Genomic DNA, 23,801 nt, shown 5'->3' on the forward strand with positions numbered 1-23,801 from the left:
TTCTGGCTTTTGGAGGAAATGATTAATTGTCATTTGCTCTCATACATTACCAGATTTTCACTTTAACCAGAAAGATTGGACAAATAATCTTATAGTGTGTATACATCTAAGAGGCATCTAATTAGGATCAGCAATAACTTACTGACAGGTGGTTGCTTGTCAGTAAGTGACTATTATATTACTAAGGCTGTAATATTTGATAGTAAGGTCATAATAATATATTTTCATTTGTTGACTGAAAACTGCATGTTACCGTGGCAACTAGTTAGAGTTTTGTCAGATGTGAAACTGAAGAAGGAACTGTACAGGTTGTGATTTATAGAATTCTTTGGTAAACGGAAGGCAAGAGATTGCAATATCCTTTTACACCACACAACGCCTCCCTTTTCCCATTCTCTCTACAGAGGTTATGGTTACACAATGTTCTGTGGCGCCTTCCTTGTCTCACAAGCACATTTTGCTACAAAACGGATATTATAGCATCACTGGTCTTAAATGATGTTTTTCGAATACGTTGCGCAAACCCTTCATTCTCGTCACACTCTGAAATTGCCTTGACTGGAAAGAAGTGCTTTGTTTTCAATCCCCTTTATGATTGGTCATGAGTTGCCTTGTCTTCAGCATGCCTGATTACAGATGTTTACATCCGGCAGATAGCAATGTCTCTAGCGGTATCTAGGAAGTGGTTTAGCTTCTGACTAAAAGCTCTACAGGCAGTGGGGGTATCTGAAGCACAGCAAAAAGTATAACTCAAGTTGCTTTGGTTTACTTATCTATTGAACTGAAACATCAGGTGATATCTTTGTTCACGCAACATATTCAAATATATATTCAGGTGGTTGCATTCTTGACACATACAGTAGGTAAGGGACATAAGATATGGGATCCGGTCTGAAGATCGACAATGTCTAGGTCGACAATGTTTAGGTCGACCACTATAGGTCGACAGTCACTAGGTCGACATGGATGGAAGGTCGACAGGGTTTCTAGGTCGACATGCGCTACGTCGAAACGGTAGCGGAGCGAAGGCACCATGCCCGAAGCATGGCGAGCGAAGCACTAATTTGGGATCCCGGTCACTCTACGAAGAAAACGACAAAAAAAAAAAAAAAAAATCCTCATGTCGACCTTTAGACCTGTCGACCTAGCACGTCGACCTAGAAACCCTGTCGACCTTCCATCCATGTCGACCTAGTGACTGTCGACCTATAGTGGTCGACCTAAACATTGTCGACCTAGACACTGTCGATTTGATGAACCACACCCATAAGATATATATGAAAAATCTGATTGCAGAAAATATGTTCAGTTGAAACCTCACTTCAGAGTCAGACGTCCATGTTATGTTATTTGGTTAATCCAGAGATTCCCAAAGTTTGGGCAAAGGTGACTTACTTAGTGCCTCAGTCAATTTGATTTAACTGTCCCTGCTCAGCCATGGATATCCTTAAAACCTGGACTGTTATGGTGCCTTTATGACTGAGAGGTAGATTTAAAATATCATTCTTTATGGGGAAAAGCGCTATCTGCACACGTTATGTGCCGCAGATAGCGCTTCCCCTGATGTATGATTCCGGCGATGCGCTATTGTTAGCAGAGGCGGTATGCACCCGCTGCCTTATCGGCGCCTCTATTGTTAGATAGAGCACCAATGAGCTGGCTTACTTATGAACGTTCGGTGTGACCGAACGTTCGTCTCTTCTACCTTCTTCCTCTTCGGCGGCCGGACCCGGCGCTGCGGCTGTCTTTGCAGGTCCTCCTTTTTTTTTTTTTTTTTGTTCCTTTGTCAAAAAACTTTATTGTCTCCGGCGTCCACAACAACAATCTGCGCATGCGCCATCCTAACTCCCGAACTGCACGCTGGGAGTTACTGGACGACGCAGGCGCAGAAGAAGTGACTGCAGCCGAAGCGGACGACCGTTATGGGAGGACGCGTATCCCCAGAGGGGTGTGATAACGCGCTCTCATAACGTACACAGCAGGGTTGGTAAATTCACCGGAAAAGAGGTCATGCTTCACCACGATAATGCGGTGAAGCGGGACCCTGCTTATAACGAACCTTATGGCCATTTTAATAAATCTTCCCCTGAGTTCGGGAACCACTGGTTTAGTCTAATTTATGTCGCTGCCCCTTCAATGCTATTTAAATAATCCCAACCTGCAAAACGAAATAACGCTTTCATGTATAGGCGTATAACATTAATACGCCTAGCACATATTGATACGCCTAGTGCCTACAGAGCAAGGTACACCCCTAAAAACCTTAGCTCCACCCACTGCAATCCTTGCTCTTACCTGCACTTGTGCACATATAGGTGCGAATGGAGTCCGCACTGCAGGAGCCTTTCTGACCATCTATAAGTAAACCGGAGAATACGGATTTGAGAACCCTTGTAAATGGCGCCCTGGAAGCTGCCCGAGCCGTGATTCACCACAATTGAATCTCACCAAAATTCAAAGTTTAAACAAATTTAACACAAAGAATGTGTGGGACTCAAACAAATACAGGCGCTATGATATTAACGTGATTGGTACTTTACAATACGTTCCTCAATGTTCTTCTTTGACGGGACCTCCCTTTCACTCGTGTAGATGTCACCATGAAAAGAAAGGATTGTATAAATGTGTGACAGAGTCTTTAATAGTCCATGAATATCTTTTTATTAACTGAACGTATCAGACAGTGAAGAACGTGATTATTTCACCAAAGAGGCGTACCCCAACTCACTTATCCAAAGAAAAGATTACACTCATAAAGGTATCTTTCATCCACCACTGTGTTAGACAGAATCACTCTCACGGTCAAACCCTTTTGCACGGGAAGAAGATGGGCATACCTCACTCACAATAAAGGAGGCTGCTTCAAACACATCAAGGTTTCTTTTGCTGATAGTTCTTTCTTCCTCCTAAGCAAAATGTCCTTCCCTCTCGTATGGGTGTTGCCGTGAAAAAAATATATATATGTGTGAAATCGTTTTCACCTGTACAACACTTATCTAAAATGTAGATTTGTAGGATTATATAATAAAGATTCTTTAACAGTCCATAAAATATCTTTTGTTTCTGGACTTATCATACAGTGAAGAACGTGATTATTTCACCAAAGAGGCGTACCCCAACTCACTTTTCCAAAGAAAAGGTTAAACTCATAAAGGTATCTTTTATCCACCACTGTGTTCAAAAAGATTTGCTCTCACGGTAAACCATTTTACACGAGAAAGATAGGCATTTTACACGAGAAAGATAGGCATACTTTGTGTTATATAAGTAAACCGGAGTTCCCTGAGGAAATCCACGCAGGTACAGGGAGAACATGCAAACTCCAAGATATTTGTGTGGTAACTTGTAATGTGTTATGTATTTTCACAATGTTTTCTGTTTCTCTTGTCTTCCAATTAGGATTTTATACGTGCCGCCATCGGCTCCGGCCTCCTCATTATTCTGTCCTTAGTGTGCCTAATCCGTGGTAGTGATGGTCCTGGTATAGCTGGATCGGTGAGTAAGAGACTGTAGGGGAAAAGTATCAAACTTTCTGAAGAGGGCAGGTCGAGACTTTGCCCATAGCAACTATTAAACTTCTAGCTGTCATTTATCGTGCAAATTCTATAAAATTATTCGTATAATTTGATTGGTTGCTATGGGAAAGCTGTATTTGTAATCTAGCACACAACTCCAAACATAGGCGTACGCAGATGCCGACACGGGGGTGGCGCTCCGGTCTTTCCACCTCCGCCGGGTAACAGACTACCTCCTCCACCCCTTGCATTGGGACATAAGACTGCTCACCTGGGCCGCCCAGGTAGGCAGTCTATGTCCTGGACGGTGGGAGGGAGAATAGACCATAATGCAGCGGATGGGGGAAGACCGGAGTGGCACCCTTGTGTTGGCGTCTGCGCACACCTATGACTCCAAAAGGATATTGGTAAAATAATGAATGTGTTGTACATAAAAGGACCTAAAATACTGTATCCATTGATCCTGTGTGAAATGGCATTTTGTAACATTCAGAAATATTACTATAGTACTGTATGTAAGGAGATAAGATATTTGACACACTTAACCGTCAACCACACGAGTTTCCTCTGATAAACCAAAAAATACCAGCGCTTATATATGCAGCTAATACTGTCAAATAATGAATTAAAAAGTGGACGGATAAGGTATCAAAATTTACAGATATCTTTATTATAAAAAATAAAATAAAAATAAGATCATTATATATAAAATCAACAATTACTCAAATATGATATATCACAACGCTCCTGTGGCAAGGAGTCATATATTAGGACCTTTCTCTGGATTGAAATATCCAGTTTAATGGCAGGATATTACCAGATACTTGTGGGGGAATGTAATAGAGTGCGAGGACTTTTTTCTCACATATTTTTAAAGCGGCAATCAGTTACATGTCAAAACAAGCTTGGTTTTGCTGTGTAACTGATTGCTGCTTTAAAAATACGTGGGAACTCGGACAGAATCCCGCACTTCCTGGTTCTCGCACTCTATTACATTCCCCCCTTGGAAAGTAGTCCCAGACAGTCCTTTTAGCAATGAATTGCAGAGATGTCAGGCTGTGAAGGTAACCACTGGGCATCCAAAAAGCTGCAAGTATCTGGAAACCACAGAGAAGAAAGGCTCAGTCCATATGGTTCTCAGTCTTTGTCTAAAGCAGTGGTTCCCAATGGATCCTCAAGTACCCCCAACAGTTCATGTTTTCTAGATCTCCTCAAAGGATTGAAAGTGAAAGAATTTGCTCCACCTGTGGGTCTTTTAAAATGTGTCCGTGAGTAATGATACACCTCTTCAACTGCTAGGTGACCTGGAAAACATGAACTGTTGGGGGGTACTTGAGGACCGAGGTTGGGAACCACTGGTCTAAAGCTTATAAATCCGGTGGGTAGTGTGTCTGGAGTCAAAGGGGATGATTCAGATCTGATTGCTGGGCTGCTAATTTTGCTGTCCTGCAATCAGATAGTCGCCTCCTCCAGGGGGAGTGTATATTCGCTGTGCAAGTGTGCGTTCCTATGTGTACACCGAGCTGCTAAAATCCACTTTGTGCAGTCTCTGCGCAGCCCAGGACTTACTCCTCCAGTGCGATAGAATTAGGCTGATCGGGGGCCGGAGCTGACGTCACACACTCTCCCTGAAAACGCTTGGGCACGCCTGCGTTTTTCCGGACACTCCCTGTAAAGGCTCAGTTGCCACCCACACACGGCCTCTTCCTGTCAATCACCTTGCGAACGCCCGTGCGTTCGGATTTTTCGCACCATCCTGTCGCTGACCGGCGAGGCCCGTTGTTGTCCGACGCGTGTGCGCATTGCGGTGCATATGCATGCGCAGTTAGTACCTGACTGCCAGCTCTGCGATAACGCACAGCAGCGATCACGTCTGAAAGACCCCCTAAGTTTGAAGAATATCAGTCCATTGCTATAAGGACTGCCTGGGTCTAATTTCCACATATCCGGCAGGGTTGAGTAGGAAATGCCGGCGGTCGGGATGCAGGCGGTCAGGATACCGACCGTGGCATCCCGACGATCAGAATCCCGACAGGGAAAGGTAAGTATACTTACCTTCCCCACATGGCCCCCTAACCCTCCCTCCCCGCAGCCTAAACCTTACCCTCCGTGCGGCGCCTGAACCTAACCCCCGGTCCTGCAGCCTAACCCTCCCGTCCCGTAGCCTAACCCTAATTTATATATATATATACTTATATTTCGACTGCCACGATCCAGACCACCGGGATCTTGACCGGATCCCATCTGGTAATATCCTGCTGCGTTAAACTGGATATTTGAATAGACTAACGGAGAAAGTTCCTAATATATAACTCCTTGCCACAGGAGCCAGTGTTGTGATATATCATAGTGAAGTTATTGTTGATTTTGTATATAATAATTGAATCTTTATTTTTTTTTTATATGAATACCATATATCTCTCAATTTTTATACCTTATCTTTCTACTTTTTAATTAATTATTTGACATTCTTAACTGCATATACAAGTGCTGGCACTTTTTGGTTTATGCGTGTTTGCTATACATTGCGATTGACACCCCCTAACCAGTTGCTATAGCCAGGTCACTGGGAATTTCTGTGGTACTGTGGCTGAGTTTCCTGTCATGCTAGTAATCTGAGTAAGTACGTGTGAACAGTGGTGCCAAATGACTGTAGGCTCAACTGTTGGAACTGTATCAGATTATTTTAGGACCCTGTCCTAATCATTTGGGGGTCAGTGTCAGCTGTCAGTAACTGGGTGGGAGATTAGATTTTACTTTTTACAGGGTAGCAGAGGAATGTCACTGAACAGTCTATTTTTTTTTTTTTAATTCTGTACTTTTTTTATTGAAAGTTTTTCCACAAACATCAACTAAACAAAAAACTAAAAGAAAACAAAAAGTACATGGAATGTATCACAAGAGGAGATTGAACAGATATCGGTATTAATTTAAGAAAATACGAGAATAGGTCAAGTAAGTGCATGTCATATCATATATAGCAGCATATTCAGATCCTCATCCTAGTTATGGGTAACTGCGGAGCCTCAGTTGTCATATATAGTAAGATGGTACAACAGAGTGCAAACAAAACAGCAGAAGAGAAAGGGAATATCGCCCATCTAACTATAAGGTGAGTGCAAGTCCCCGAGTACCATTACCAGATATCATGCAACCTTCCCTTTTGCCTCAACAGTCCCGTTTCAAAAATTGACGTATTCCATCTATCCCATTTACCATAATAGTTAAAGAGTGCACCTCTAGATCTAAACATCACCCTCTCGTGCCCAGAGATTTCTTGACTAAAGCTGTCCAGTGAGAGATATTGGGCGATTCAGGGGAAAACCATTTCCTGGCTATTAATACCTTTGCCATGGTGGTTAAGCATAAAACACATGGATATAAAACCAGGGAATGTGTCTCTTCGATATCCAGTCCGAATAAACACAATTTAGGGTCTAACAGAGGTAGAGATGGTTCTGTAAGGGTAATATCATTTCAAACTGCAACCCAAAAGGGTACTATCTTTGGGCAAGACCACAATAGGTGCCAGAAATCAGCCCCTTCCTCACCACACTTTGGACAGACCGGAGGTATGCTCTATGATGCATTACTGGAGTACGATATACTCTATGCATGATATAGAAGTAAACCTGCTGAACAGTCTATTTTACCTTCATGGATCGTATGGGCAATTGACAATTTTGGTAGTTCTGTGGTCCTAGATACAGAAGTAAATGTATTATTGTCAGGACACTTAAACGTCTGTAATAATCCAGTGTGGACGAGCACACGCATGTTGTGATATTATACCTGTTGCCATCCATTGTAGGACCACTAAGCCTCAATGTAATGTTACCCAGTAGGATATCTGAATGCCCACCTCACCTGCGCTGAAAGGTCTTCAGTCCTAATAAACTCCTGGAACATTTAAACGTCATGAACAGCTCTTTACGTGGTTGGAGCCATGCACAATGTTTCATTAGCCAAAGTGATTTTTTTTATTTGTGAGGGGCGTGGGAGGGTCTTTTTTTCTGCAAGTGCACCGATGTGTTACACTTGCAGAAAAAAACAACATTTAGGGGTATATTCAATAAGAGTCAAGTCCACTGCACATGCAGTTATTGGAATGGACCCGACAACCCCTATTCAAAGAGCGGGCAAATCCGTATTTGGCCGTTCCCTGTGTCTTGTCCTGCCGCTGCTGCCGGGCGGCTGCCAGGTGCGCTGACAGTAGCGGCGGCGGGAACAGTGTGGCAGCCAACGGGGGAGCTGAGATCGGCGGCCGGAGCTGGCAGCGGGGGAGATGTCTGCGGCGGCGGGGGAGGCATCGCAGGGAGAGAGATGCCTGGCTGGGGGACGGCCGTCAAGGTACCTCTCATCCCCGATCCCCGTCTCCTCAACTCAATCCGACTTGTTTTCAAGTCGGATTGAGTTTGTCGGATCGGCTGGTATTCCGCCGATCCACCTGCTTTCCGACAGCATTCTGACAAGTCGGGTTTAAATTTGCCCGTATTAAATAGGTCGGAAACCCTTCCGACCTATTCCAGTCGGAAACTGCCGTCTTTCCGACAAGACGGCAGCTTCCAACTCTTGTTGAATATATCCCTTAATGTAGCCAGTCATTATCTGGTTTTAAACTGGGATCTTGACACCTAAAACCACATTCGAATATTTTGGGGTAAATGTCGGTGCCGCTATAACACTGCCTGCTTCGCCTTATTACCGAGGCAAAGCAGTAAGGGACATGACATCTTGTTTGCCGAAATTCCCCCTCCGGTGATCCCCCCTGAGCACACAGCGCATCAGCTTAGTGATGACACGCTGTGTATCCCTGCCTGGCTGCCTCTTCTGCTCATGCGCGGGATCTCGCTACTCACCCAAGATTCCCTGCGCAGTCCCCAGCCGGCACCTGCCACAGCCAGGGACAGCTGTCGAAATTGACAGCTGCAGGTGTCGGAACGGTCAGCGCTGCTGACCATTCATACATTGCCAAAGCTTATCAGCCTGCTATCTTATAGATAGCAGCACCTATATGGATCCGCCCCTGTCACTGAGCCCGCTCCGCCGCTCTAATACATGGGGCAGAATCGGTATCTGTGCACATAACGTGCGCTGATAACACTTCTCCCCCATAATGCTGCATTTACCCCTTAATTAATGTTTGCTCCTAAGCTACATTGACCTGAAACGCTACTTTGTGGCTGGCCAGGAAACCAGTGAGACAGTGAAGATTACACACTTCTATAATGTATATTTCTATTTATTATTAGTTTCTATTATGTGTTGTATAGTGGGATGCCTTCTCTAGGTGGCAGTATTTCTTGATACAGATGCTGCATTCTGCTGTCTGGCCTGTAGGTGGAGACTATGAGTGGCCAATGATTGATTGCTGGCACATGATTTCTTGTGTACTGTATATAGTTTTCCTGTCTGGGTGATCCGGGTCACACCTACCTGGCTTCTTGACCTCTGAGTTTTTTGAGTATCCTGAAAACACCCTCTTGTGACTGTGCTGGATCCTGTTTATTGGAACTTTCCTCTGTCTGTAGTAATTGGAGTTCCTGGTCTGATTTTGCCTAGCCCAGACTTTGCTGACCTTTATCCTGTTTCTCTTGGTTTAGCTCATTAAATGTATATCCCGGCTCTTTACAGCCTCTGTTCTCTATATTTTTCCTTGTACTATGGGTGGGGGGGTTTCTGTTAGCCGTGAAAACCCATTGCCGCCGCCTACTGGGAGTGAATCTTAGCTTATCAAAATTGCGAACGAAAGATTCGCAATATTGCGAAAAGACTTCTCTGTGCAGTTTCTGAGTAGCTCGAGACTTACTCTGCCAGTGCGATCAGTTCAGTGCTTGTCGTTCCTGGTTTGACGTCACAAACACACCCAGCGTTCGCCCAGACACTCCTCCGTTTCTCCAGCCACTCCCGCGTTTTTCCCAGAAATGGTAGCGTTTTTTCACACACTCCCATAAAACGGCCAGTTTCCGCCCAGAAACACCCACTTCCTGTCAATCACATTACGATCACCAGAACGAATAAAAAACCTCGTAATGCCGTGAGTAAAAAACCTAACTGCATAGCAAATTTACTTGGCGCAGTCGCACTGCGGACATTGCGCATGCGCATTAGCAACTAATCGCTCTGTTGCGAGAAAAAAATAACGAGCGAACAACTCGGAATGACCCCCAATAATCGTCCATATGTTTTACCACAAATTTCTTTTCACCACCTCCGAGCAGAGGAAAAGGTGGGGAGAAACCCTATTGTAAGGTATTGTAAGGGGATTTGGTTCAGAACCCCTGGGATAGCCCCTCTGAATGACTAATTAGGCACTTAGAAGTTTTTAATTATTTTGAATTGCCGAATAATTACGTCATTTTTGGGGTGAAAAAGGTCAAAATTATGGAAATTGTGGTACAAGATATGGGACAGGTATATTGGGGTGATTTATGAATGGGACAAGTGTTTTTAGGCTTGCAGGTGGGAGTAATCTTTTTTTGGGGGGAGGGCTTTTTTTTTTAAAGTGGCTTAAAGTGTCCCAAATATATACCTAAACACATTTTTATGTATCCTCAATTTAATTTGAGCACTTATTTTGCTCAAAAAAACTCGCTTTCTATAATTTTTTGTAACTTTTTTTGAAAAATACATATAACAGCCATTTGTACTGCAAATACGTTACTTTTATTATGACCACTAATACACTTCTACACTGTTATCCTATATTATTTTAACTTTTTAGGGTACAGGCAGATTTCCCCATTTTCACCTATACTTTTCACTGGTTTTTCCGGCAATTTTTTTTGAGTGAATCCCATTTTTGCACATTTGCAATAGGATAGGTTGAAAAACAGGAGCTCGCATACCCACAAAAAAGCCATTATCTTAGATCAAAAAGTTGATCCACGATAAATTACCATGTTTTCGCGGCTAATTGGATACCCTCCCCCCCCCAATGTCTTATTTATTCTTATCAGTTTATGTTTACTTTAGTTTTTTCCTACACTTATAAAATTTGATTTGTTGAAATTACCTGTGTATGATGTGCAGCCTGTGTGACCAGGAGTGTATACAGAACAGGAGTGTATACAGAAACCTGGGATTACTTTGACTCTAGTAATCTCACCCACCAATAGCATGACACTGTACTTGCACTCTTCAATCTCACTTTGCACTCCAACATCATAGTGTTTTTTTATATATATATATATATATATATATATATATATATATATATATACAGAAAAACGTAAAATGCAGGTGCACACTCGAGCACTAAGAATACTGATCATCAGATCAATTATGATAATCTCTACAATCCAACATGGAGTTCAAATAAGCACGTTTGACTAAGAATGCATCCACCCACCACATCAAGGCGGACGTCAGGTGGGTCCCTAACATCCCTAATACTGACACAGTATATACATTTATCCAGAACTATAATAGTGCTCATTCTGATATGTAACAGCAATGCAAGGACCTACACTAATTAAAATCACCTATTCGGAATGTTAGGGATCCACCTGATGAGGTTCACCTTGATGTAGCGTCTCCTTTTTGGAAAGTTTGGTAAGTCTTCCCCTTGTTGTTTATAGTAAGATGTGATACCTTATCTGGCAATGTGTTGAGGTTGTGTGATAAAGCTTGTGAGTATAGATATATAGAAACTGCTCGGTTGTCATGACAAACTCCTCATGTCCCTTGCAGGTCTTTGGGCTTCTAGCAGGGATCCTATTCGGTTATGACGCTTTTATCACGTTTCCACCGCTGAGGAAGACACACACACAAGCTGCGACTGGTGAGTAAGCTTCCATTATAGCAAGGATACTTTTCCCATGTGCGGCTGTCAGGGTGCTTCCATTACTACCAATATTCCATCTTAAGCTAAAAGTAGATAAGCATCATTTGTTGCCTTCATCAGCAGTAAATGTGTAATGTTGTAGCCTTAGGGGGGATGTGTTGCTGCAGTGTTCCGCTGTGCACATTGCACGCTACCCTAGAGGCTGGTTCCTATGTGCATATCCCAGCCAATCACATTCTAGCTATTATTTTCTAGAAGGTGCTGGATAAGTTATGCCGATGTCGGTATACTGAGCGCCGGCATCCCGCGCGGCGGTAAATCATACTGATCCCCTAGGTCAGGCGTGGGCAATTATTTCAGCTGGGGGGCCGCTTAACACTTCCAGTGAATAGTCGAGGGCCACACACAAAATATCTTGTAAATCGGGTCTGAACTGCACATGCATCGCAGTCCCTACCCCCCTTCCCCTGAACCTATATAGCAGTCCCTACCCCCCTTCCCCCCCTCCCCTGAACCTATATAGCAGTCCCTACCCCCCTTCCCTGAACCTATATAGCAGTCCCTACCCCCCTTCCCTGAACCTATATAGCAGTCCCTACCCCCCTTCCCCTGAACCTATATAGCAGTCCCTACCCCCCTTCCCCCCCTCCCCTGAACCTATATAGCAGTCCCTACCCCCCTCCCCTGAACCTATATAGCAGTCCCTACCCCCCTCCCCTGAACCTATATAGCAGTCCCTACCCCCCTTCCCCCCCTCCCCTGAACCTATATAGCAGTCCCTACCCCCCTTCCCTGAACCTATATAGCAGTCCCTACCCCCCTTCCCTGAACCTATATAGCAGTCCCTACCCCCCTCCCCTGAACCTATATAGCAGTCCCTACCCCCCTTCCCCCCCCTCCCCTGAACCTATATAGCAGTCCCTACCCCCCTTCCCTGAACCTATATAGCAGTCCCTACCCCTCTTCCCCTGAACCTATATAGCAGTCCCTACCCCCCTTCCCCCCCTCCCCTGAACCTATATAGCAGTGCCTACCCCCCTTCCCTGAACCTATATAGCAGTCCCTACCCCCCCCTCCCCTGAACCTATATAGCAGTCCCTACCCCCCTCCCCTGAACCTATATAGCAGTCCCTACCCCCCTTCCCCCCCTCCCCTGAACCTATATAGCAGGGTCTACCCCCCTTCCCCCCTCCCCTGAACCTATATAGCAGTCCCTACCCCCCTTCCCCTGAACCTATATAGCAGTCCCTACCCCCCTTCCCCCCCTCCTCTGAACCTATACAGCAGTCCCTACCCCCCTTCCCCTGAACCTATATAGCAGTCCCTACCCCCCTTCCCCCCTCCCCTGAACCTATATAGCAGTCCCTACCCCCCTTCCCCCCTCCCCTGAACCTATATAGCAGTCCCTACCCCCCTTCCCCCCTCCCCTGAACCTATATAGCAGTCCCTACCCCCTTCCCTGAACCTATATAACAGTCCCCACCCCCTTCCCATAACCTATATAGCAGTCCCTACACCCCTTCCCTGAACCTATATAGCAGTCCCTACCCCATCTATATAGCAGTCCCTTCCCCCCTTTCTCCCCTCCTATGTAGCAGTTTTTATCCCCCCCCCTTTCTCCCCTCCTATGTAGCAGTTTTTATCCCCCCCCCCCCTTTCTCCCCTCCTATGTAGCAGTTTTTATCTCCCCCCCCCCCCCCCCCTTTCTCCCCTCCTATATAGCAGTTTTTATCTCCCCCCCTTAATCCATATTGCAGCTTAAGTACAGATCCATTTCAGGTACTTGCGGGGCAGGGGGTTTACCTTTTTTTCACAGTGGAAGATGATCCGCTGCCTGATCCCTGCTGCCCGTGCTTCACGGAGTCGCTGTTGCTGCCCGAAGTCACTGCTTCTGTCCGCTCCCCGGAGTCATTGCTGCTGCTCGCCGCTCCTGCTGTGGCTCTGCCCCCCGTGCCGCCCAGCGCATGACATCACAGAGGAAATCCCGGTCGGCAGACTCTGTGACGTGACCGCGATTTCCTCAGCGCCGCCACGCCTGGCAGCAGTGTAGCGCAATGACAAGCGGCTCAGCCAGTCGGGTCGCTTGTCATTGCACACTGATGGGAGACAGCGGGCCAGGCAGGATCGGTTCGCGGGCCGCTTGTTGCCCACCCCTGCCCTAGATAAATGATAAGTAGAATCTGATTGGTTGCTGTAGGCAACATCTCCACTTCTATAAACCTTCACATTAGTAAATATACCCCTTAGAGTCTGATTTGTTGTATTTGACACAGTGTCCCTTGAGCCGCAGCCTGAAAAAGAGACTGCTGCTGTTTGGGGAACGTAGTGGGCGAAGTTGGCAGCGTTCCTGAAAATGGGGGAGTGACGCCCCAGTCTTCTGGGAGTGCTGAGGCCAAGGTGTGTGTCTCCCGATACAGATTTCCTGGCCCCAGCAGTGTAAACAGCCCAGCCATCCTGTGTAACCTGAGGGTACTCACATATGATCCAAGGCTGCCTCTTTGGACACTGCAGCGGATGGCAGGAGGCGTCTATTTTGCATGTTTTCGCGCAGCTGATGGATGAACTGCCTCCATTTCTGAATCAGGCCCTTAAACCTCTACGTACTGTACTAAAGACATTTCAAAGTAAGGAAATATAAACAATTACCTAGCAAGGATGGTGCGGAAAGTTCTTTATGGGGCTATTCAGTCGTTTTATCGCTCCCGTATCGCCATCTAAAGTGATCGGGAGCTATTCAATTGTCTGTGCGACCAGTCCTGCGTTGGTTGTGATGGTCGCATTCTCGCTTCCCAATGCACGGGATTAGCCATGTTAAGCATGTTCTTCCGCGCTAAGTACCCGGTACTAGTGACCAGCCCCCAAGCCCTACTTTACTTGGCTTTCTGTTCGTGCCTCAGGAGGGTGCGAGCTGAAATCCGAAATAAGTGTAACCTTTTGGGCTGGTCGCCCAAAACTATTCAATTACCCCCGTATGAGTCACTAGCTGTGTTAGAGCTTAATTTATCAAACCTTCTGAAAAGGTCAAGTGGAGGCGTAGCAGCCAATCAGATTCTACCTGTCATTTATCTAGTATGTTTTACAGGGTTTTTAAAAAGAAAATGGTAACTGAAACTTTTTTCCGTGCTCACACAACCATATGCTCCACATGGCGTCTGTCATTGTCATTGCTCGTGGTGCTGTGGGGTCTGCCGGAACGTTTCCTTTATTATGTTTAGCTACGGACCGGGTTTGCCGTAACATTTTCATCCAAGGCAGGATAGTTTTGTTTGGTCGTGCAAGTAGCTGGAAATTGTCCTGGAACCCAGTTATTATGGATGCCAGGGAAAGCCCGCTATTCCGTCCTGTAACTTCGGAAATATGTTCCACGCACCATGCACGTTTCTGGATGGCGTATTGGCTGTCACCCAGTGTCTATTGTAACACATAAGATATACATAGATGTTTCAGGGTTTTTTTTTTTTTTAAACACCCTATATAAAATATAGCTAGAATCCAATATGTTTCTATAGGTAACAGCTCCACTTGACCTCTTTAGATGGCTTGCTAATACCCCTTTTCCACTAGCTCAAAAAACACGGGTAAATGCACGGGGGCGCGCATTTACCCGTGTTTTTTGCTAGTGGAAACGGCTCCCTCAGGAAAAACCCGGATCATGTGACCCGGGAATCCTACCTGGGTAGCTACCTGGGTAGGACACGGGAGTGATCCGGGTAAGGTGTAGTGTAAACGGAAGCCGTGTTGATGCGACACGGCTCCCGTTTACACTGTATGGAAGGGCAGCGCTGGGAGATCATGTGATCTCCCAGCACCGCCCCTGCCGCGTCACCAGCAGCGTCACCAACCCGGCAATATGCCGGGATGGTGACTGCTGATGGGAAAGGGGCCGATGCGGGTCACAGCCAGGTAGCACCCGTGTCAGGCTCCTGGCTGCGACCCGCATCGTAGATGGAAAAGGGGCATAATTCTCCCCCCTAATCTGAGACTGTACTGAGTATGTTGCATGTAATGATAAAGACAGGACATATAAAAGTCAGAATGCTCCGTTTTCCATTCGGTTGTTGGCGACTTTTAGACCTGCGCATGGTCCGTGGCTGAGCTTTATGCATCTATGAGCAGTTACGGGCGTTTCAATGCTACGTGCATCTGGACCGCAGCTCCTTTTGTGACCGCAGGAATGTAACTGAGCTGCAGCATTGCGTTTCTACAAAAGCGCTGTGAGGGGCGTGTTGTGGTTGTGTACGCAGGACTGCGGCCCGTGCAGGATGGAGGGTACACAACTGCGCCTGATTCTGGATGGCTGTCTTGCACCATTTATTAATCTGCATGCTTGAAGATATCCGCTAAGAACAGATCTCACAAGAAGAGCTGTCATTTGCAACCACTGAGTTCTGGGTTTAGGACCCAGGAGTCCGTCTGCGCATGCGTCGTATGACACTTGCGCCACGGGGGGTGATGGGAAGGATCCAATTCAATCCCGCTCAGAAAGCAATGCAGAAAGAAGCCCATAGGCTTCTGTTGGGTAACGGCATCTAAAGATGCAGTCCGGATCTTGGTGCGTATGTTGTAAGCGGCCAAACCTCCGGGATTGACTGCAAGATAAACGTTGATGAATTCTGTCCTGGGTGTAGTATGAAAAGTCAACATTCAGGTCGACATCAGAATGCCGACATATAGTTTTTTTCTTATTTTAGCATAACTGTGAACCTAACCGTAAAAAAGAAGAAGAAAAAAACCACCTGTTGACATTCTGGTGTCGACATGTTAAATGTCGACGTTTGAACCATGTCGACATTTTTGGATGTCGACATATAGTCCATGGTGACATTCAGAACCTGTCGACCTTCTGACCGGATACCAACCGTATCGAGCACATGCAGCTGTGTATTTTGTCACACCGACGTACAGTATTTGCTTCAAAATACAGAAATCTGTTACAAAATCAATAGTTGTTTATTAAGTAACATCTTCAGGTTGTGGGCGCTCAATATAGAATATAGATTCAGCTGCTGGTTTTACAAATAACCTTTTTATTCTTAATAAATTCTATAAAACACAAGTGTGTAATCAGTTAAAAAAAACAACCTAGTATTCAACGTGGAAACATTTAAAAAACTAGACAGTACTGTCTTTTCATGGATAATATCGACTGATTAATTAATAAGCAGGATTAGTATGGCATGCAGCTGTTAATTGCAACACGTATGCACATGTAAAGGCGCAGTTAGTAGTACTATGGCAATATTTGCTGGATATTAGTAGGTAGCCATACTTCACCGGATTCCAGGGTAAGAATGAAATATCCACTGTATTGTCACACCGGGCCTTGCTACACAGCATCAAGGTACTATCTGTGTTCACCAACCGCCGCAGTGCGGGGAGTCCGAGAGCAGCGCTAATACTGTGGGAACTGTGCTATATCAACTCAGGCATTTGGCCGGCATCAAGCCAGATGGAACTAAGGGGGTCATTCTGACATGATCGCACGCTGCAGTTGATCGCAGCAGTGCGATCGAGTCAGAACTGCGCATGCCAGATGACCGAAGGCAGTCGGGCTGCTACGATCGCCTCTGCCTGATTGACAGACAGAGGCGGTCGCTGGGCGAGGGGGCAGAACGGCGGCATTAAGCCGCTGTTTAGGGGAAACGGTCCGGCCAACGCAGGCGTGGCCGGACCATTGGGGGGGGCAGGCCGCTGCGGCTGCGCGACGTCACACGCAGCCGATCCAGGCCGGGGAGCGTCGAGTAGCTCCCGGCCAGCACGCTAAAGCTGGGCTGGTCGGGAGCTACTCTTGAAGTGCAAAGGCATCGCCGCTGTGCGATGCCTTTGCACTTCTGCGGGGGGGGCGGCACTGACATGTGGGGCGGACTAGCCCTGTGCTGGCCGTCCCCCCGCATGTCAGTGTGAATGATCGTAGCTGTGCTAAATTTAGCACAGCTACGATCAACTCGGAATGACCCCCTAAAATCCTTATATTAAGAATCTCCTCACCGCACTTACAGTGGATATTTCATTCTTACCCTGGAATCAGGTGTAGTACGGCTGACCGGCGGTCAGGAGACCGCCGGTCAGCTTACCGACGCCGGGATCCCGGCAGCATACCGACGGGGAGGGGCGAGTGCAGCAAGCCACGCTGCGGGTCGCCACAGGTTCTATTCCCACTCTATGGGTGTCGTGGACACCCACGAATGGAAATAGTCCCTGTTGGTCGGCATGCCGACCATCGGGATAGTGAGCCGTCGGGATGGTGGAGGAGGTCATGTGACTGTCGGTCAGCTGACCGCCGGTCAAATGAATACCACCCCCTGGAATCCGGTGAAGTATGGCTACCTACTAATATCCTGCAAATATTGCCATACTACTACTAACTGCGCCTTTACATGTGCACACGTGTTGCAATTAACAGCTGCATGCCGTACTAATCCTGCTTATTAATTAATCAGTCTGATATTATCCATGAAAAGACAGTACTGTCTAGTTTTTTACATGTTTCCACGTTGAATACTAGGTTGTTTTTTAACTGATTACACACTTGTGTTTTATAGATTTTTTTTAATTAAGAATAAAAAGGTTATTTGTAAAACCAGCAGCTGAATCTATATTCTATATTGAGCGCCCACATTATTTTTCATTTTCTTTTAGATTTATTGTTGATGGTTATCCAGATCCACCTTGTGTGGGCTGCCATTAGATTAACCTGGTCACACTCCTAAGTAGCGCCTACGTATTGTTTGTACATCTTCAGGTTACAGGTTGAGTCTCCAATATCCAGAATGCTTGGGACCAGAAGTATTTTGGATATTGGATTTTTCCATACTTTGTAATATTTGCATGTCATAAAGAGATATCTTGGGGATGGGACCCAAGTCTAAGCACAGAATGCATTCATGTTTCATATACACCTTATACACACAGCCTGAAGGTATTTTATACAATATTTTTTATAATTTTGTGCATTATCTCAAAAAAAAATCTGTATTTCGGATTATTCCATATTTCAGAATTTTGTATATGGGAAAATCGACCTGTATTTCCAAAAATACTGGGCTGCTGGGCCTCTACGCACGTCACGCATAATTCTGTGTTAGTGGACCCTGGGGAACTACAATTCCCATCATGCCATGTGCACTGAATTTTCATGTTACTGAACTTGAACTACTTTAATACATGTATAAAATCCAGAGAATAAGGACTGATAAGAACTGCTCATAGCATGCAAAAAAATGATGTTTTATTGTGCAATTGATCACTAGTGAAAAATAGGGACATTGGGGGGTCATTCCGAGTTGATCACTCGCTGCCGTTTTTCGCAGCGCAGCAAACAGGTTACTACTACGCATGCGTATGCATCGCAATGCGCAGGCGCGTCGTACGGCTACAAAGCGGATCGTTGGTGGGTGATGGTATAGACAAAGAATCCATTTGCACAGCCGATCGCAAGGTGATTGACAGGAAGAGGGCGTTTATGGGTGACAACTGACCGTTTTCAGGAAGTGTTTGGAAAAACGCAGGCGTGTCCAAGCGTTTGCAGGGCGGGTGTCTGACGTCAATTCCGAAAATACACCCCCCACCCCTTCCCCGTGGGAGGTGACCATGCGTTTGCATGGCAGCTAAAAGTAGCTAGCGAGTTATCAACTCGGAATGACCCCCATTACCAGCTGCAAACGATTAAAATCTGGTACTGCCCCTGCTAAATAGGGATAATTGGCAACTAAGTCATTTCAGTGTACAATCTATTAATTACTAAAGGGTTGGTATCAATTTCCGGCGCACAGGATCGTGGCAACAGCAGGATCCTTACAGTCAAAATCTCAACGGATTTTGCTAAGTATTATAACCCTAATCCTAGCTCTAACCCACCCCTCCCACAGCCTAACCCCAAACCACCTCCCACAGCCTAACCCCAAACCACCTCCCACAGCCTAACCCTAAACCCCCTCGCCCCCAGCCCCAAACCACCTCCCACAGCCTAACCCCAAACCACCTCCCACAGCCTAACCCCAAACCACCTCCTACAGCCTAACCCTAAACGCGCTCGCCCCCAGCCTAACCCTAGCCCTCCCTCGAATGCGTAACCCTAACCCCAGTAGTTACCATCACGAGTCTGCCTGCTAATGGCATTCTGACCAACTGGATCCTGAGCACCGGGACATTAACTACACCCCCTTTAAATAACAGTAATGGCCCAAAAATATTAGTACAGCAGAGTGGGATATAAAGAAATGTAGCAATATAAACCATCTGCAGAGGAAAATGAGGCTTAACGTATTGCACCATTCTGTAACCCTGTTGCTCTTCCTTTCTCAGAGTCTCCGGATAATATCTAACGCTCAGCCCTGAACGGGAGAGATCCCAACGCCTCACACAAGCTACAAGCCAACAACATGCCTCTGCCCACCCTGTGCAGCTGTCCTGGAGACGAGGAAACGGGCGGCATAGGGAGTGTTGGGCCACAGTGGACGATGACTCCGTGTACACATATAAGTGTGTAATGTAACAGTAGATTAATGGGTGACAGTGTTCATGCTAATTTGATGGATGGGAAACTGTGTATGTGTGCTAGTTTGTGTCCGCTAACTACCGTGGGTCCACTAAGGTTAGATGTTTTACTGTAAAATCCTTGAGCTTTTTTTTAATACTGTTGTCACAACACCAATAAACATATTAATATCACACTGTGTCTTAGTGCAAAATGGGACATTAACGGGCTTTGACGCACAGAAATGAAATATGACAAATTACAGCGGTTAATTAATCCCCCGAGGGTTATCCAATTGTCCCCGATAGCCGGCAATATCTGGGATTTTTATTTCACCTGCCTGGAGGCAAGAAGAAAAAAATTTCTAATGATTGACCTGTTTTTGCAGCCGCGATCATGAAAACACATAGGTCCGAGAACTTATCCGGGATCCTACATGTTTTAGCCTGAAAACAGGTCATTTTCTGTGTGGTAAAAATTGGCTCTAATTGGATAGCCCGTAAAAAAATTGTGGTAAAGTTAATGTGAAATTTAATTCCCTCCGTATTCTGCATTACAGGTTAGACACTGTAATCCTTAGTACATCTGTAAGTTTATGGGTTCCCTTTTTGGTGTGCAGGTAGGAATGTAAGAAGACAATGGACGGATGTAATGAAGTCTGAGATGGCTGGAGGCACGGGTACCCATGCAAACTTGGATGTTTTTTTTTCTTAAAGCGGCAATCATTTACAAGGTATGGTTTTGTCTTGTACATGATTGCCACTTTAAAAAAATGTCTGAGTTCAGCCGGGAACCTGCACCTCCGGCCAACTAGGACTTCATTACATCCGGCCCAGGGTATCTTTGTTAAAAGCAAAGTCAATCTTTATTATTATTTTTTTCTTTGTTTTTTATTATATATTTCTCTTACGTCCTAGAGGATGCTGGGGACTCCGTAAGGACCATGGGGTATAGACGGCTCCGCAGGAGACATGGGCACTGTAAAGCTTTAGAATGGGTGTGCACTGGCTCCTCCCTCTATGCCCCTCCTCCAGATCTCAGTTAGTTCCTGTGCCCAGTGGAGACTGGATGCACTGCAGGGGAGCTCTCCTGAGTTTCTCTGAAAAAGCTTTTGTTAGGTTTATTATTTTCAGGGAGCACTGCTGGCAACAGGCTCCCTGCATCGTGGGACTGAGGGGAGAGAAGCAGACCTACTTAAATGATAGGCTTTGCTTCTTAGGCTACTGGACACCATTAGCTCCAGAGGGAGTCGGAACGCAGGTCTCACCCTCGCCGTTCGTCCCGGAGCCGCGCCGCCGTCCTCCTCACAGAGCCGGAAGATAGAAGCCGGGTGAGTATAAGAAGAAATAAGACTTCAAAGGCGGCAGAAGACTTCAGATCTTCATGAGGTAACGCGCAGCTCCCAGCTCACACACACAGGCACCACAGTAAGGGTGCAGGGCGCAGGGGGGGTGCCCTGGGCATCATAAATATACCTCAGATAAGACTGGCAGAGTACCTATATATACTGTAGAGGCTATATAATTCCAAATCCCCCGCCAGTATAAAGATTTAGAGTGGGACCGAACTCCGCCGTCGGGGGGCGGAGCTTGATCCTCCAGCACTAATCAGCGCCATTTTCTCCTCAGCATGCTGCAGAGAAGCAGCCCCGGACTCTCCCCTGCTGTTAGCCACTACAGAGGGTCAAAACGAGGGGGGGGGGGGGGGGGGGGGCACATTACTTGGTGCAAAAATGTGGTGTTTTACACATATATATAACAAGCGCTGACAGGCTGGGATTTTTGTCTCCGTGTACAGTGGCGCTGGGTGTGTGCTGGCATACTCTCTCTCTGTCTCTCCTAAGGGCCTTATTGTGGGTCAGTCCCCATAATATTAGGTATCCCAATGTGTGTGGGGGTGTCAGTACGTGTGTGTTGACATGTCTGAGGTGGAAGGCTCATCTAGGGAGGAGGCAGAGCAGATGATTGTGGTGTCTCCGTCGGCGCCGCCGACACCTGATTGGATGGATATGTGGAATGTTTTAAACACAAAAGATTGGACAAAGCTGAGTCCAAGGAAAAAGCAGGGAGTCAATCCATAGCTTTGACTGTGTCACAGGGCCCTTCGGGGTCTCAGAAATGTCCCCTTTCACAGGTAGTAGACACTGATAGACATGGATTCCGACTCCAGTGTCGACGATGATTATGCTAAGTTGCACCCAAGAATGGCCAAGAGTATTCAATATATGATTGTTGCAATAAAAGATGTTTTGCATATCACTGAGGACCCCTCTGTCCCTGACACAAGGGTATGCATGTTTAAGGAAAAGAATCCTGAGGTAACTTTTCCCCCATCTCACGAGCTGAACGCCCTGTTTGAAAAAGCTTGGGAAACTCCAGATAAGAAACTGCAGATTCCCAAGAGAATTATTATGGCGTAACCTTTCCACTCCCAGGACAGGTTACGGTGGGAATCCTCACCCACGGTGGACAAGGCTTTAACGCGCTTGTCAAAAAAGGTGGCGCTACCATCCCCTGATACGGCAGCCCTCAAGGATCCTGCTGATCGCAGACAGGAAACTACCTTAAAATCTATTTATACACATACGGGTGCCCTACTAAGGCCGGCAGTAGCGTCGGCATGGGTGGGTAGCGCAGTTGCAGCGGGGGCAGATACCTGGTCATCTGACATTGACACCCTAGATAAAGATACCATTTTGTTGACCTTGGGTCACATTATAGACGCAGCATTATATATGAGAGCTGCGAGAGATATTGGGCTGTTGGGTTCAAGACCAATGCCATGGCAATTCCTGCTAGTCGGTCCCTGTGGACCCGCCGATGGACAGGTGATGCCGATTCAAAAAGACATATAGAAGCTTTGCCTTACAAAGGTGAAGTTTTATTTGGGGAGGGCCTCGCGGATCTGGTTACCACAGCTACCGCGGGTAAATCTTTTTTGCCTTATGTTCCCCCACAGCAAAAGAAAACACCTCAATATCAGATGCAGTCCTTTCGGTCGCATAAGTTCAGAAAGGGTCGCCAGAGGTGGAGGTAGAGGGAAAAGAGCGCCTGCTACGGCTAGTTCCCAGGGACAAAAGTCCTCCCCGTCCTCTGAAAAATCCACTGCATGACGCTGGGGCTCCGCTGAGGGAGTCCGCGCCGGTGGGGGCACGTCTTCGACTCTTCAGCCAAGTCTGGGTTCAGTCGGACTTAGATCCTTGGGCGGTAGAAATTGTATCCCAGGGATGCAAACTAGAATTCGAAGATGTGCCTCCTCACCGATTTTTCAAATCGGTCTTGCCAGTTTCCTCCCCAGAGAGGGAAACAGTGGCTGCTGCCATACAGAAACTGTATCATCAGTAAGTGATTATCAAGGTTCCCCTGATACAACAGGGGAAGGGTTTTTATTCAAGCCTTTTTGTGGTCCCGAAACCGGATGGCTCTGTCAGGCCCATTCTGAATCTATAATCCCTGAACCTATATCTGAAAAGGTTCAAATTCAAGATGGAATCTCTCCGGGCAGTGATCTCCAGCCTGGAAGGGGGGGGGGGGGTTTATGGTGTCACTAGACATAAAGGATGCATACCTTCATGTCCCCATATATCCTCCTCATCAGGCGTACCTGAGATTCGCTGTACAGGATTGTTATTACCAATTTCAGACGTTGCCGTTTGGGTTTTCCACGGCCCCGACAAGGTAATGGCGGAAATGATGGTGCTCCTGCGCAAGCAAGGCGTCACAATTATCCCGTACTTGGACAATCTCCTGATAAAGGCGAGTTCAAGGAAAAAATTGTTACACAACGTATCTCTCTCCCTGAGAATACTACAAAACACGGCTGGATCCTAAATCTACCAAAGTCACAGTTGGTTCCAACAACTCGACTGTCGTTTTTGGGCATGATTCTGTACACAGAAAAACAAAAGGTCTTTCTCCCAGAGGAAAAAGCCCAAGTACTCCAGAACATGGTCAGAGACCTGTTAAAGCCAAAAAGAGTGTCAGTTCATCAATGCACTTATGTGTTAGGAAAGATGGTGGCGGCC

General features: G+C 46.3%; 1 protein-coding gene across 1 annotated transcript in view; it reads left to right on the top strand.

The window, feature by feature from the left end:
- PLP2 (proteolipid protein 2) overlaps positions 1-19,971 on the top strand; it is a 38,154-nt gene extending 18,183 nt beyond the window's left edge. Inside the window, exons 3-5 of the mRNA XM_063935563.1 lie at positions 3,400-3,495; positions 11,208-11,298; positions 19,606-19,971. Coding sequence (XP_063791633.1) covers positions 3,400-3,495; positions 11,208-11,298; positions 19,606-19,625 — 207 coding nt within the window. The 3' untranslated portion in view covers positions 19,626-19,971. The remainder of the gene's footprint in view (positions 1-3,399; positions 3,496-11,207; positions 11,299-19,605) is intronic.
- Positions 19,972-23,801: the final 3,830 nt, after the last annotated feature.

The sequence above is a fragment of the Pseudophryne corroboree genome, chromosome 8 (genome assembly GCF_028390025.1).
Source record: "Pseudophryne corroboree isolate aPseCor3 chromosome 8, aPseCor3.hap2, whole genome shotgun sequence".
Lineage (NCBI taxonomy): Eukaryota > Metazoa > Chordata > Amphibia > Anura > Myobatrachidae > Pseudophryne > Pseudophryne corroboree.